This window comes from Terrapene carolina, unplaced genomic scaffold, assembly GCF_002925995.2.
Source record: "Terrapene carolina triunguis isolate 2854851 unplaced genomic scaffold, T_m_triunguis-2.0 Scaffold58, whole genome shotgun sequence".
NCBI classification, from domain to species: Eukaryota; Metazoa; Chordata; order Testudines; family Emydidae; genus Terrapene; species Terrapene triunguis.
In genome coordinates, this window is record NW_020664409.1 from 12,782,397 (window position 1) to 12,798,195 (window position 15,799).

Genomic DNA, 15,799 nt, shown 5'->3' on the forward strand with positions numbered 1-15,799 from the left:
AGTAACATCTCCTGCAGCTCTGAGATGAACATGCCCATGTGTTTTTTATTTCTTCTTCAAGTAAAGGACAGACTTTACCCTTCAAAGCAAGCCAAGGTCTGAGTGCGAAAATGCCTAATATTTCCTGTGACCTAAATAATGGCACCTAGGGATAGATAGATTATGATACCCTTACTACCACTGAATAGCACCTGACAGCACTAGCAGTCCCACTGAAGGCAATGCAAACATTTGTGGAGTATGGACAGAGGTGAAAGTAAGCCGGTACGGGCCAGTATGGCGTACCGGCAAGAGCTGGTACGCCGTGCCGGACCCAACCGGCTTCCCCAGGCTGCCGATTTAAAGGGCCCGGGGCTCCCTGCAGCGGCTGGAGCCCAGGGCCCTTTAAATCACCTCCCGATCCCCGCTGCCCGAGCCCCGGGGTAGCAGCAGTAGGGCTCCGTCAGAGATTTAAAGGGCCCGGAGCTACGCTGCGGTAGCGGCGGCTAGAGCCCCGGGCCCTTTAAATATCCCCTGAGTCCCGGGGCTCCCAGCCACCTCTGTAGCTGGTAGCTCCGGGGGTAATTTAAAGGCCACAGCTGGAGCCCCGGGGCTTTAAATTTTGATTTAAAGGCCCTGCCTCTTCTGGTTGAGGCCCCACCTCTTCCGGTTGAGGCCCCGCCCCTGCCCAGGACTCCAGCGTACTGGTAAGTCCTTTAACTTACTTTCACCCCCGAGTATGGATCCTACTCAGGTTGAATAAGGATATTGCAAATTGGTCTTTTGTATTTTTTAAACTGTGGATGCAGACGAAGGAGACATTGGCATTGGATTTCTTCAAAGACTCCTTGTGGGACCTTGGGTAAGTCACCTGCCTTTGTGCTTCAGTTTCCCATCTCCCCAATGAGAATAAGCCCCCCCCCCCTGGAGCACTGCTTTATCGTGTTATATCCGAATTCGTGTTATATCAGGTCGCGTTATATCGGAGTAGAGGTATATGATGGATGATTATTACACAGCACTTTATCTACAAAGTGCTTTACCAACATTAGCTATTTACTCCTCACATCATTTTCTATCCATAAGCAGCCTCCTCCAAAACTGCAGAAGTGACTCTCTCTGAAAATGGCTCACCAGGGAGATCCATGAGTGCAGTGCTATTTGGATAAGTTGGTGTCTTCCAGCCATCTTGAGTCCCCGGCAGTGGAGTGTAGAACAGCGGCGAGACAGGCCACTTCTGCTGTACCAGTGCTTTGTGGGACAGAAGTGAGAGGACTCTTAGCACCAACTCTGTTTCCCTAGAGATCAGATGCATCCACACTGGTGATCAGTGGAGTTAATGGTGATAGACACTGTAACATTGACAGCTGGAGGTGGAAGCCCACTACAGAATGGGATGACCAGGAAACAGAAAGACAGACATGAAAGAAAGCGTAATACATGTATTTCTTACATGTGAAGGGCTGAATCATTGTGATGATTCACAGAAAAACACAACTCCCACTACTGTTTTCAAAAGACATAATCACAACTCCCTGCACCTTGCCATGAAAAATCTGGCCATTGGTATTGTAATATGTGCAGATTCTGTGGGGTTCAAACAAAAGAACCTCACCACACAGTTTGGAAACAATGTTAAGGTTTTGGATGTACAGCCTAGAGATTGCCTGGGTTGTAGAATTTTGTTTGTGACCCGTAGAATACAGCCCTCACTTCCATGACTGCTTTTAAACATGATTGAGTAATTCAGACTGGAACTTTCACAGCAAACTTCTCTGATTGTCAGGTGTGGAGAAGGGAGACCACATCAAGATGATACAAGCATAAAATTCTTTGATTAGAATTTGTAAAGATTTTATATGATGCATCTTATACAATCTGAGATGCCTCATTTGACAGAAGAAAAAGAAATCTGTGCTCTCCCTCACTCAGCAACCACGCTGGTCAGACCAGACACATCAGAAATGTCAGTTTTGTGTGCACGTGCACCTGAACAGCAACCAAAAATACAACTTGTTATTTATTACTTGTATTACTGTAATACCCAGAGGCCAGGGCCCCATTGTACTAGGTTCTGTACAAACATATCAGAGAGACAGGCTCTGCCACAGAAAGTTCACAATCTACGTGTAAGACTATAGACAACAGATGGCTAAACCAAACAGATAGGGGAAGCCCAAAGGAAATAATAAGACAAACTTTTGTTTAGGTCTGAGGAACAGAAATGCTGGAATTTAAAGGATGCTGTCAATGAGCTTCAGGCTCATAAATTGGAGTTTATGTCAGTTTTACAGAAACATAATATGAACAAAAATATTGTCATGAACTTTATAAAAAATGAGCACTTGTTAAATTAAAATATTCCTCTGGACTGTGAGCAATAACCTCACTGAGCAAGCACATCAGAACTAGAAAGTGAAAGTGACTCTGACCAGTCAGTTTCATTGTCACAGCAATTAGAGATGGAAGAGACAGAACAGGCCATTTGGTCCCTTCCCTGTTTCCAGCTAGTATAGGACTGAATTGTCCAAGGCAAGTGAAATACAAAAAGCAAACTAACAACATGAATGGTAACACGTAAATTAAAACTGAACAATTATTTCATCTGAAAGAATATTTTGTTATTACAGCTCAGTGTTATTGTACTCAGATATCTCAGTGATGAATGTGCTATACAGCTGGGATTTTCAAACAAGACAAGGGAATTGAATTAAGTCTAAAATCCCACTGTACATGCCTAGTCACCATAGACAATATTTGTAATATGGGTAAAGGTATTTTTTTTAAATGTGAGTGTTAGGTTCACTGTGTCTCAACTTCTAAAACATGCTGTTTGATAAAGAAATGAATAAAATGAACGGCATTTTTATTAAGACTCCCGTTAATGAAAGCAAAGCACCAAGGTATCACAAAGAGATGCTGATGTAATAGTGATGAATAAGATGGGATTTAATGCAGCTGGGAGCCAAGGAAAAACAGTTGTATATCAGAGAGAGAGAGAGAGAGATTAATAGAGGGCCTCATAAAGAGTTTGAAGTGGAGTGTTCCCTTGAGATAGAAAATGCCAAGGGTAATTGCTATTTCATCTTTCTACATTATTTTTCATTAAAACAAATAAAGGGTTTAACCTAAAAATGACAGGAGCTCTAGACCTAAAATAGCCTAAAATAGTGAGGCTCATGAGACAATCTAATACTATTTGTGCAACAAATACTTGGCCTTTCTGACATTCTACAGTCCTGAATAGTTCTAATTCTGACCCATTTAAAGTACAGCAGAGTATAGCTTAGAAATCTAAACAATTCAACAACAGTTGTTATACAGGAACTGCCTTAACATCTGAAATTAATTTTTTGTTGGGTACCTTTTGTGAAATAAGGTTTCCAGTCACATATTATTTGACTCACATTCACAAAATACATCTATTCCCAATCCTGACCACTGAGGGCAGGGGATACAGTATGTGTAAATTAAACCCAAAAGGTTAAACAGTCTCAGCTCTCTGTACAGTATAAGGTAGTATTAACTTGACTAGTAGCTGAAAGCATGCATGGGTGTCGGAGTTGAGCCAAGTAATCCACCATCTGAGCAGTCTCCCTCATACAACCAATTAAATTGTTGCATGCAAACTAACTGTAGAGTTAGGGTGGGGATTGGTTGAGTTACCTCTGATATCACAATAGTTTAGGACTCTTGGCATGACATAGATACATGCCTTACTGTACACACAAATGGGTATACATTTGAAAAGTCAAAATAGCTGAGAACTTAAAAATGGGATGGTAACAGACTGTGAATCCCAGCGATGACTGAACCAGATGATACTCCAAACAAAAAGAGCTCTCAACCATGCTTATAGCTGTTTCCATCATTTCATATTGGCTGTACAGAAATTTTAGGCTATGGAGTGACACAGAGTAACATAATCCTGGAATCTTCTTATATAAATTATTTATGAGTCTCTCTGTTATAACACGGTCTCCAATTCAAGGCTATTGAACTGTAACTTCCTATTAGAATTTCTCTAATTACAACAGCTCCACATGATATCACCAAGTGTAGAGAAGAAGAAAGCATAGGTCTGATTTTCCTCCGCCATTTTTATACAGATATAACTCAAGTGACTGCACTGGAGTTCCCCTGGCTTAAACCAACATGAGAAGAGAATCCTACCCAGCGTGTGTGTGAGGTCATGGGACATCTTTAATCCTCTTGCTGGAGTGGGAAATGAAAATCTAGTTATGTTGAAAGATGATTTTTTAGATATTCTTGACATTTTGCTTATTTTAGCAGCAGTATTCTTAGAAATGCAAACTAATCTCCCTAAAGAACAAAAGGGCAAACAAAACCAATTGAAAAGCCAATATATAAATGCCTCTGCACTATGCTGAGAGTTTTATATGTTGTACAATATGAATATATGTGATGTAATTTAATTTAAGGGGACTAATCAGTGATATGTCTATGCAACTGATTCATCAAACCTGAAAGAGCTGAAATAAAATCTTCCAAATGTGTAAGTTCTTTTACAGATCAGTTCTTCAGAATTTTTTAAGTAACATACACTTTATGAAAGAACACTGTAAAAGGCTTAGATTAAGTTTAAATGACTTCCTTTTATTATAGAAAGATAAAGGAAGGGCAGCTGTTTAACAGGTAAGAGATATGGCAAATATCAAAAACACTTGATTCAAATGGAAACTGGTGTTCAGGTAACACACAGGGACACCTCGGCTATGGCTACGCTAGAGAGAGCGTTTGCAGCTGCACCGCTGTAAGGCCACTAGTGTAGCCGCTCTAAGCGAAAGGAGAGAGCTCTCCCATCAGCTTCATTACTCCAGCTCCCATGAGCAGCAGTAGCTATGTTGGCGGGAGAAGCTCTCCCTCCGACATAGCGCTGTCCATACCGGCGCTTAAGTCGGCATAAGTAATGTCGCTCAGGGGGGTGATTAATTCACACCTTTGAGCGACATAACTTATGTCGACTTAAGTTGTAGTGTAGTATCCATAGCCCTAGAATGAATCAGCTGCTCCAGTGTACTAACCATTGACTATTGTATAATTTTCACTGAGCCACCTATAAACCCTTGTTATTTTGGATCATCCCAGACAAAGGATACAAAATGCAAGTGGGTCTCCTCTTTGAGAAAACAAGTGTATATGCCCAATGTTAACTCTCTGTGTTTTGCTACTATTCTTCCCAAAGGAAAGATATCCTGTAGAAGAAGTAAGCTTCCCTCTTTATATAGGAGAGGCTGTTTTTATGTCTTAAGGCTCCTCACCAAGAACAAAAGAACAGGCCTAGTGTGGCAATCCAATGGTATTTGATTGTTTCTCTTCATACCCTTGGTTTCTCAGCATTGCTTTTGCTTTGGTGCATTAATGATCATTTAAAGAGTTCTCTGACATATTAACCACATGCGTTGAGTGGCTCTATTCTTGCCACTACTTTAGTATGTTAATAAATTGGCTTAAGGATATTATATGCCTACAATGCCATAAAGATATCATATGCCTCTGGCTATTTTTGTATCTTGGAGATACATTGCATAGTTGTCTTGAAAGAACTCGCTGTCTGAGGGTTACTGCTGTTATTTGACTCAGAAGTACATTTTCCTTAAGAAGTTTTTTCCCTTTAGTTAAGCACAGGCCTTGTGTAGAAGTTTTCCAATAGACTACAGTACTTTAAATTAAATAGCCCACTCTCACTTTAAGCAGATTTACTTGATTCTCTTTCTAGTTTTCTTTTCTTTGAATAATTGAAATCTCTCTTTTTCCTAAACATTTCAGGAGTGATCATTATGTATATTGTTGGTGGGTTTTTTCCAACACATAAAGACTAACTTGAAAAATCTGGAAAAGATAGTAAGTGTCCTAGTGTAAGTCAAGATTAGTAACTGGAGGTAAAAAGTAAGCTAATAATTCTGCCACCCTTTTTGATAACTGAGCAGTATCTGAAGTCAGTGGAACTATTTGCAGTGGAAGGTACTATTCAGCATGAATAAGGGTGGCAGAATCTGACCCTTACTAAGAAACAAAAATTAAGTGTGATAATAGCAAGCCAATGCTATCTACCCCTCTGCTGAACCACAAGGGATTGCTATGGTCATCTAGAGCTCATCTGAAAGATGCAGCAAAAATTAGGAATGATTATTTTTGCATATTTTTCTTAAAAGTGTGCTGGCACCCAATTAATGGAATAACTCTCCAAAATAATCCCATCTGTTCAACTGAGCCTGCACAGATAATTACTTTTGATTTCTAAGGCTCTGATCCTGCATCTGTGAGAAGTTACATTGACTTCCATGGGATACCAACCACTGAGGTGTTATGGAGTGTGGAGGATCAGGTTCTAAGTAAATATGCTCAACCATGTGTTTTCCATTATCAGTTCCTTCCTTTTTCCCCGAAGCAGTAATAGGATGAATGGATGACTTATCAGCAGGAAGAGGGTTCTCTTGGTGGGATAAACCTTTCCCTCTCAGAGTTCATCCACTCAGGAATAAGACTGCTGTATTGTAAAACAGAGTACCTGTCTCGATATTTCCAACATATAAATACAACAATAATAATTCCAGCCAGATAGCTTGAGTCACAGAGTACAGCATGTCCTTGAAAGAATATTTAGTGTTTGTTTATTCCCTGTCCAGAAGAGATGTAGACATATTTTTCTCTCTGTAAGGAGACTCCAAACCAGGCCTAGGATCTATCCTTGGATTCAAATTTTAAACTGTACACAAGCAACAGCATGCAAGGGGGTTAACACACTTTACTACTACTGTTACTTGCTAAGCTCCATCATGTGCTGAGCCATGTACAAACAATGAGGAAGACACTGCTCCTGCCAGAGGAATTTACAATCCAAGGCCCTGATCCTACAAGTTATTCCTTGTGGGCAGATTTCTGCAACCAGGCGGAGACTCACTGAAGTAAACAAGGCTCCACTCCTGCAGAATCTGTTGCCAGATAGGGGCCTATATCAGACACAGAGCTTTACATCGGCATACATCTTTAAAGTACAAAAGTGGAATATTTTCTGTACTTCTTCGTCGTACCCCACTTGTGTTTCAAGGAAAACAAAAAATAATGTTGTGTTTTCCATACATACTAGAGAGATCATGTGTTTTCAGACTGAACGGCTTTTATTTTAGATTGAGAAAAACAAAAAACAAATCTCCATGAGAGAGCAAAATGTGTGTTGCTCAAACTGCAAGAGCAGCTGCCTTGAACTGAAATGGGTTCTCCAAAATGGAGCATCTCACAGCAGCAAGCCAGACAAACACCATAAAAATGAGAGTTACATAACTGTGTGCTGTACATCTCACACACACCGGTGTGAAAAATACTGGAGAAAGCCTGTTTTTAAAAGGGACAGCACCCACAATGTTTTATTTGTGGTATAAAACTGTACTTTTGTATTACTGAGTATGACCCTTTGAAAGATTATTTATTGCTGACATGCAGGAAGGAGTGCATCCTATATTGACTCAATACAGGACATGGGATATTAGGTGTGAAATAAAGGACAGGTGATCATATCACCTATCCCCCATCCTGGGGCTCTGCCTGAAACAAAACAAAGCACTTTACCACGCCCATAGCCCTTCCACAACCCCTTCTCAATGCGAGTGATAGAACAATGCCTACTTCCAGGAGCATCAGTGATTCACAATTTAAGGCCAGAAAGGACCATTACATCATCTAGATTGACCTCCTGTATATACAGGCCATTAAATTTCACCCAGTTATTTCTGTATTGTCCCAATAACTCATATGTTTGACTAAAGCATGATTTGTGTTTGGCTAAATCATGTCTTTCAGAAAGGCATTCATTCTTGACTTAAAGACACTGAAATGAAGAATCCACCACTTCCCTTGGTAATGTGTTTCAACGGTGGTTAATCACCCTCACTGTTAAAAACTTGTGCCTAATTTCTAATTTGAATTTGTCTGGCTTCAGTTTCCAACCGTTATTTCTTTTTATACCTTTCTCCGCTAGATTAAAAAGCCCAGTATTTTCTCTATGTGCATGTTCTTGTACACACTATGATCAAGTCACCTCTCAAGCTTCTTTTTAATACATTAAATAGTTTGAACTCCTCAAGTCTCTCCCTGTAAGGTGCTTTCTCTAGCCCCCTGAGTAATTTTTCTGGCTCTTTTTTGCACCTTCTTCAGTTTTGTACCATCTTTTAAAAAATGTAGACCTCAAAACTGTACGCAGAATTGCATTGTCTGTCTCACCAGTTCCATATACGGAGGTAAAAATCACCTCTCTATTTCTAGTCCCATTTGTACTTCCAGGGATCACATTATCCCTTTTTGCTACAGCACCACACAGGCAGCTCACACTGAATTGCTGGTCCACATAACCCCTAAATCCTTTTCAGAGTCACTGCTTTCCAGGATACAGTCCCCAACTCTGTAGGGCTGCATGCATTACTTGTTCGTAGGTATATAACTCTGCATTTGGCTGCATTAAAGAAACACATTGGATGGGCCTAAGTTACCAAGCCATCCAGACTGTTCTGTATTATGGCCCATTCCTCATCATTATTTTCCTCTCCACCAATCCTTGTGTCATCTGCAAATTTTATCAGCAGTGATTTTATATTTATTTCCAGATCATTGATGAAAATGTTGAATAGCATAAGGCCTAGGATCAATCTCTGTGAAACCCCATTAGAAACAGCCCCATTCGGTGAGGATTTCCCATTGCTGGTGAGTTGTTGACATACGTCAGTTGGTCAATTCTTAAGCCATTTAATGTGTGCTGTACTGATATTGTATACGGCTAGTTTTATCATTGGAATGTTGTGCGGTACCTCAGTCAAATGCCCTATAAAAGTCAAGTAGGTTACATCTATGTAACATTACTGAAAACTTCATGCTCCCCAACAAACGCCTTTCAACCAGGCACCCCACTCTCTGTAACAGCTCTTCCTCGTTGTAAGAGTGGAGACCAATTCCTGCCATGTGACAATCACAGGGGTATGATTTTTTATAACCGTTACTCACAACAGGTAACTAGGAACAGGAAATAAAGATCAATCTGTTACCGGCACTTCCCTGTGTCACACCTTTATTGCACTCAAGGGAAGCAGTATTTCCTGTAGATTAGAAATAAGAGACTGGCAGTCAAGATTCCCAGGTTATATTCTCAACTCTGACCACCCATTGTGTGACCTTGGCCAACTCACTTAACTTCTCCAGGCCTCAGTTTCTCCCATCTATTAAAAGGAGCGGATATCCACCTTTGAAATGTGCTATGAGATGTTTGATTACAAGGTGCTGCAGAAGTGTTATTAGTGGGAGGACAGGCAGAGGAAAGAAGGGAAGAAAGGTCAGTTTGGGTCTCTTTTCTTCCAAGAGCCCCAACCTACCCCACTTTTCAGAGGCCAGAAAACCTTCCCTTCATCTTGACATAGCATTCCCTATTGCCTCGATCTTGGAACAGTGTTTCCTACTGGTCCTGCCAAGCCCTAACAAGCTAGCCATTCCCAGCCTTGCTACAAGACTAGTCCTGAGCATTATTCTGCAGACTACTGTTAAGTTCAAACCCATTTTGTTTAGTAGTAGCATAGACAGGGCTTTCCCAGGAAGCTGGATTCATCCTGCATCAATTTGCGGTAGAAACTCTCTCTCAAAATCTAGAGCACCCTGCAGACAATAGTGGCTAGTGGTTAACTAATTGTTCAAGGCCATTTTTAGTAGATTTTGTTTGAATTTGCTTATTTAAAGGTATTGAGTTTTTCAGTTCCACAAGCTGTATCTAAAATACGAATTAAGGAAGTTCAGTTTTCTTGCAGCTACTGGCTTTTGAAACTATGATTTGTTTTCTTTGACTATCAGAACAATGTGGCTTTAGCTACTATCCTAAAATGTTCATTTTAGGAGATAAAAAGCTTGTAAAACAAGATCATTGTAACTAAACAACAATTAAAAAAACCAGGCCAGGTGTTCTGCATAGTTTTTCTTAGCATGAAGTATTATTGTTCCATGGGTCTGACTCTAAATTCAACACCTCTGATGAACATGGCTACCTGATAGTGTCCTGTGAATAACATACCAGGAGAGGGTAGATTTTAATTGTGTACGAAGTACTCATAAAAACACAGCACAGAACTCTCTGGAGTTTCTGGGGAGCTGAGGGCACACTGCACCCTGTAGGATAGGGCGCTAGGAGAAGAAGTGGTTTCTGGAGATTTTTACCATAAGGAGAGCTTGGTACAGAAGTATGTTTACGCTGGCAGAGCCTGACTGGATGAAGTGCTGTTGAAACAGGTGACTGGTCAGGTTTGTGTTAAATGACCACTGGGCTGGAAAACAAGCACAAACATTAAGTGGCTTGTTTAGTTGTGAGTAAAATATCCATCCACTTACACTCTAATCATGCTCTGCCCAAAGCCTCAGAGACAAGAGAACTTTTCCGAAGCTTCTCCCCCACCTTCAACCCCTCACCTGCAATGCTCCATCATCCCATTCAATCTTTTGTTTTCACTCATTTCAATGTAAAAATTAAAGGCTGCATCCTGCAATCTTCAAGCAAAACTCTCACTGACTTTAATGGGACTAACCCCAGGAATCGGGACTACCCACATGAGTAAGAGACTGGACCCTAAGGAACTGCACTGAAAATGAAGAATAAATAAAGTGATTGATTTTCAAAGGTGCAGGGCACCCACAACTCCTGCTAGCATCAATTGGCACTACGAGTGCTCAGCACATTTGAAAATTAGGGCACATGAGGGTATGTTCTGTTTCTCTTGTCCCGGGGCTGCCTCAGCTCCCCTGCACCCTTCTCCTCCTCCTCCAGGAGAATATTTTTTCAGATAAGTTCCTTACAAAGAGTTGTTAATAATTTATAAAAGCAAAATATTTAAAGTACTTTTTAGGAAAAGGCAGAACTGACAATCTAGAGACAGACATAGCTAATAATCCAACGTCAAAATAGTGAACCTGAAGCAAGGTTCATTTGTATAATAATGAGAGAACAAATAATTGTTATTCTGGCATCTGTTTTGTGGTGGTGGCACGCATGCATTCTGGGAGAAAGTTCTGTATTGGTGTAAACTGGCAAATCGCCATCGACAAAGCAGAGGATTTTGATTGCCTCAGCTAGACTAACAATAAAATAATGGTCTCCTACACTGGACTGCACTCCACATCATAAATACTGTAGACAGTATCTGAATGACTTTGTCCTTGATCTTTCCAGATGAGACAAGACAAAATAGCTTACTCAGTGTGTTTTGCTGTTGATAAAGTATAGAGTAAGCGTTGCCATTGAAGGCTGCACTCACCCGCTCTTCCTCTTCTCGGAGATCTGGCATGGTGCTGATACAGAGACTCACTGCAGTGATGGCCACAAAGGAGACTGATATACAAGCAAAGATCTTTCCTGGGATCCCTGAGTGAGGGTTCTCCACCATATCCCTGAGCTTTCTCATGCACAAACCCAAACGGCTATTGTCCTGGAAGGCACATTGCGGAGTTTCATTAACCATCATCTCCCTCTCGTACAGTGTGGCCTCGGCTGCCTCCTCCTCCTTCTGTCGTAATCTTTTCTTACAGCACCACTCCAGGTGTTCCTCTTCTATCCCCCAATACACCAGCTCCTCTTGGAAAGAGAGGGCACACATCTCCCTTAGAAGCCTCAGCTTCCCAGCTGTCAGGAAAGTCATGATGGTCCTGAAGGCACAAGGGTTACGGTCGAAAAAAAACTCATTGCAGCTGACATCATAATCATCACAGATGTCCATGATCTCATCATAGTTGTTACAAGATTTTAGTTTTCCAAGCCTGGTCAAAGGGCAGTTCTCCAGTGTGGTCCATGGAATCCTGTATTTAATGCCACCTACATTGATGATCACATGCCTGGTTCGGTCCTCTAGATGGGCCAAGCAGCACAAGTCTTCCCCAGGGTGAAGAAGCTTGGCTTTTTTATAGAAGAATCCTTTCTTGGTCTGCACCTCGCACAGGTTTTCCAAATTGTTGTAGGAATACGAAGTGAACTTGGGATCTGCATTCCCAGTGAGCAATGCCATTTCCTGATACATTTGTTACGTTCATGGAGGTATCCGATCTACTCAGAGAAAGCGATTATAAAGTGGAGACAAGTGGCCAATCTGCAAAAGGAAATTAAAAAATGACAATTAGGGCTCCGGTAGAGAAAAACAATTCCACAACAATGTTTTCTCTAGAGTTTTTAAAATTTTGTTTGCATTTTAGGATGAGTCTTTTAGGACCCACTCCTCACAGCAATCAAATAGACAGCTGGGTCCATGCGTCTGGAGCCTACTATGCAACTCCAAGTGATGACCAAAAGGGAGTATGAGTAATGCATCATCATTGTGACCTGCTCCTTTATAGAGGAGGAGCAATGCCCCAGCCAGTCCATGAAGGGGCAGGGGGGGAAGAGTTTGTGTGGAAGCATGTTAAAATGGAAATCACCATTGACCTGGGAGTCTAACAGGTTATCAGATAAGGCTTCGTTGAAAGACCTTTTCTTTATTCTGACAAATCCAGGGGATGCATCTACTATGGAATTATCCAGTGGTGAGAGTGCAAACCTCTTTCACAATCAGTGCTCCTTTACTGATATGGTTCAAATACTTTTCAGTTAACATGGCTGTGACAGGGTCCTGGGTAAGGAGCGCTTAACCAGCCCTCTGCCATGCCAGCCCCAATTAAGGGAAGTAGATTGGAGCTGGCTGAATAGGCCTGTGCCTGCCTGGCAACTAGCAACAGCTGCCAGCTTAATTAGGTAGGGGCTATAAAAGGGCTGTGGGTGGGAGGAGAAAGAGAAAAAGAAAAAGAGAGAGAGAGAAACAGGCAGGCCAGTCGGCCAGCCAGGCGGCTCTGGTCTGCTGCTTGTAAAGCCTGGCTGAGAAACAAACCTGTTTATAGATAGTAAGGTGGTGATGGGAAATAGCTACACATAAAGTGCACTGGTGATTGCATCAACCTGAGGCGTCCCTGAGTGGTTTGTGAGGGCAGCAGGGGCAGAAGTAAGAGGGGCCCAGCTGCGCCTCACTACACTGGCTTACACAGTTCACGTATGGTGTGCAGTTTGTGTAGCTATCATACTGTATGAAAACAATCTTTAAGAGGGTCATATTTTGATTCTTATAATTTGGAATAACCAAATCAGCAGTGCTCCAGAGTGTGGTGTATGGAAATTCAAGAACTGCAGTGATAGATGTGGTTACTGCACCTTTGAAAGCTGGAATGTTCTGACCTGCCAGAGTTCCAAAGGAGACTCGTTAGTCAGCAGCAGTCACAGCTGGAGATAGTTGGAGACTGAAATCTAAGAATGAAGTGGGGCTGGAAGTAGCTTGTCAACAGAGGACCCACTTGCTGCTAACTTGGGACCAGATGACGTTGCATAGTTGCACAATAGCTGTTATTCTGTGAGGAGTCCCACTATAATTTGCTTAACAAAAATCAAGCTGGACTGGAGCACTGGGGACCATATGTTAGTTCTGGCTAGTGCAGCAACAGATTTCAATCAAGTAAATTGAGGAACCAGAGAAGCAAGTGACAACTGCTCTTCCTGACTGGCATTTTTGATCTAAACACCAGACATGAAAGCCTATCTGTGGATGTCAAGGGGAGTTTTGCCACTGGCTTCAATAGGGCCAGGATTTCACCCCAATTCCCTAAGCAACCTACAAGAAGTGGGGACAAGTTTCTAACTTCTTGCCCTGAGGGGGAAGTCTCTGGTTGGAAAGCCTTTCTTTGTTATGGAGCAGGGCAGAAGAGCTTAATCTGCTGCTGTTCTGAATGCATCAGGGGCATCATTTGCAGCTCTAGGCTTGAGTTTACACCTCACCTTCACCCCCTAAACAGAACCACTGTTTCTTGCACCACTGTCCTCAAATCTCTTAAGCTTATTTATTCAGCATCTGCTGCCTGTTATTTTGCTCTCAGTACCACTTGTCTTGAGAGCTCTGAGCCTCTCTGTTCTCCACCCATTTTCCTCCTGAAGCAGTGTTATAGGTCTCAGGTACTCTGGAATTATAGCAGGGGAATACTCAAAGCCTCCTGGGCTGTATAAAGGCCTTTGTAAGTAAGTAAGGAAAATAAACAAGCGTTGGAGCTTTGGGCCGCCAAAGAGGAGATCTGGACTGGAAGTGGACTAGAGGTGGGGAGCATTTTAAGAAATGCCTCTATAACTAGGTAGATGAGCAGAGAAAAAGCTACGGAATGAGGGATAGTTTAACAGCACTTATGGCAGGATGGTGAGGGTGAGGTGGGAATTCAACAACTGCGGTGAAAGTAACGTGTTCCAATTCACTTTCCATCTCATCTGGTTTCCCATTCACGTGTGCTGGAAAGAGAACTGAATATGAGGGTTCTAATGGTTAGAGCATCAGACTGGGACTCAGGCGACCTGGGTTCTATTCCTAGCTCTGCTACTGGCCCGCTGGGTGATCTTGGGCAAATCACGTCACCTCTCTGCACCTCAGTTTCCCCATCTGTAAAATGGGATAATGGCACTGACCTTCATAAAGCGCTCTGACATCTAGTGATGAAAAGTGTGATATAAGAACTAGGTATTATTATATATTCAAAGACAAAATCACAGTAGCTCTTCTTTCCTTTGGCCTCAATCAATCCTTAGATAGATTAAGCCAAAAGACGCTCCAGCAGCAAATGACAAATACTTGTTAGTTGAAGGCATGCGTCACATCATTACTGTTCTCTTCATTTATGGTTAATTGAGTCATGCCTGCATCACTAATATGGGTCACATTCTATATACATTACTGGGACTAGGGGAAAGAAGAATATGAGGTGCCATGACATATTAACTCTAACAACAGAGGCACTGCCTACATCCTAAATCAGAACTCTACAAGAGAAATTTGTCTCCCTCTGAAGTCTGATGTAGCCTTCATATAAACCTGTCATAGAAGCTTCTGTAGGCTCTGCAGCCAAAATTACAGAAATTGGATTTCTCTCTACATAGAATTCCAACAAGCATAGGGTGGGATTTTCCAAAGTTACATACCCAACTCCCATTGATTTTCAGTATTCAGTCCTCTGCAAAAATATGTGGACAAACTAAGTAGAGTAGATAAATGCTCTGTATGATGTCAGTTTCATCTTAGGTCAAATAAGACAGAGTAAATTGCTAGAACTACACAACAACCTGTACTTTCCTTTCTCTAAATTTCACAGAACTAAAGTATTTTCTAGTGAAAGTGATTAAATGTTTCTGTTTGTCAGATGCCTCCCAATTTGCAAGAGAAACTGTTTGAGGCCTGAACCCAAAGAATATTTTATTTTATTAAAAAATTCCTCAGAGGGAAAAGATTTATATGCCACTCTCTTCACATCCTATCTTGCTGATTTTGGAGAACGCAGACTGTCTGACTGGTTTGTTGGATGCCCCATAGCATTCCTCTGCCTGGTGGTCTGTCTCAGCAGGAGCCACAGTAGGGTAACAAATTTTAACACAGCACAACTAACTGATATGTTAGTTGGCACTAACATGGCACTACAGCTCCATCCTAGACAGGCTGCTATGGGAAACTTCACTAGTCCAGAAGGAATTAAGAACCTACAAAGAGTAAAGTACGGCATCTTATAGCAACTTGCATCCTGTGAAACTGGTGCCTTATCTCATGGACTTTAATGCAGCTGGGATTGCAAATACCATTACTGTCATAGTAAGGGTGCGTTGTCAACACAGCCTATGCTTTAAGGATGCAGCCTCTTGTTGCTTTTGTCAGTAAGATAAAATATTCACTGCCACTATTCTGGGCATCATGCCTTTGTTTCATGCCTCACTTGTTATACAAGTCAACATCTGAAA

At 41.7% G+C, this 15,799-nt stretch overlaps 1 protein-coding gene across 1 annotated transcript in view; it reads right to left on the reverse strand.

Annotated features, from left to right (window-relative positions):
• KCNG2 (potassium voltage-gated channel modifier subfamily G member 2) overlaps window positions 1-15,799 on the reverse strand; it is a 71,154-nt gene that overhangs the window by 8,885 nt on the left and 46,470 nt on the right. The window contains exon 2 of the mRNA XM_024209540.3: window positions 11,280-12,104. Within this exon, the coding sequence (XP_024065308.1) occupies window positions 11,280-12,035 (756 nt within the window). The 5' untranslated portion in view covers window positions 12,036-12,104. The remainder of the gene's footprint in view (window positions 1-11,279; window positions 12,105-15,799) is intronic.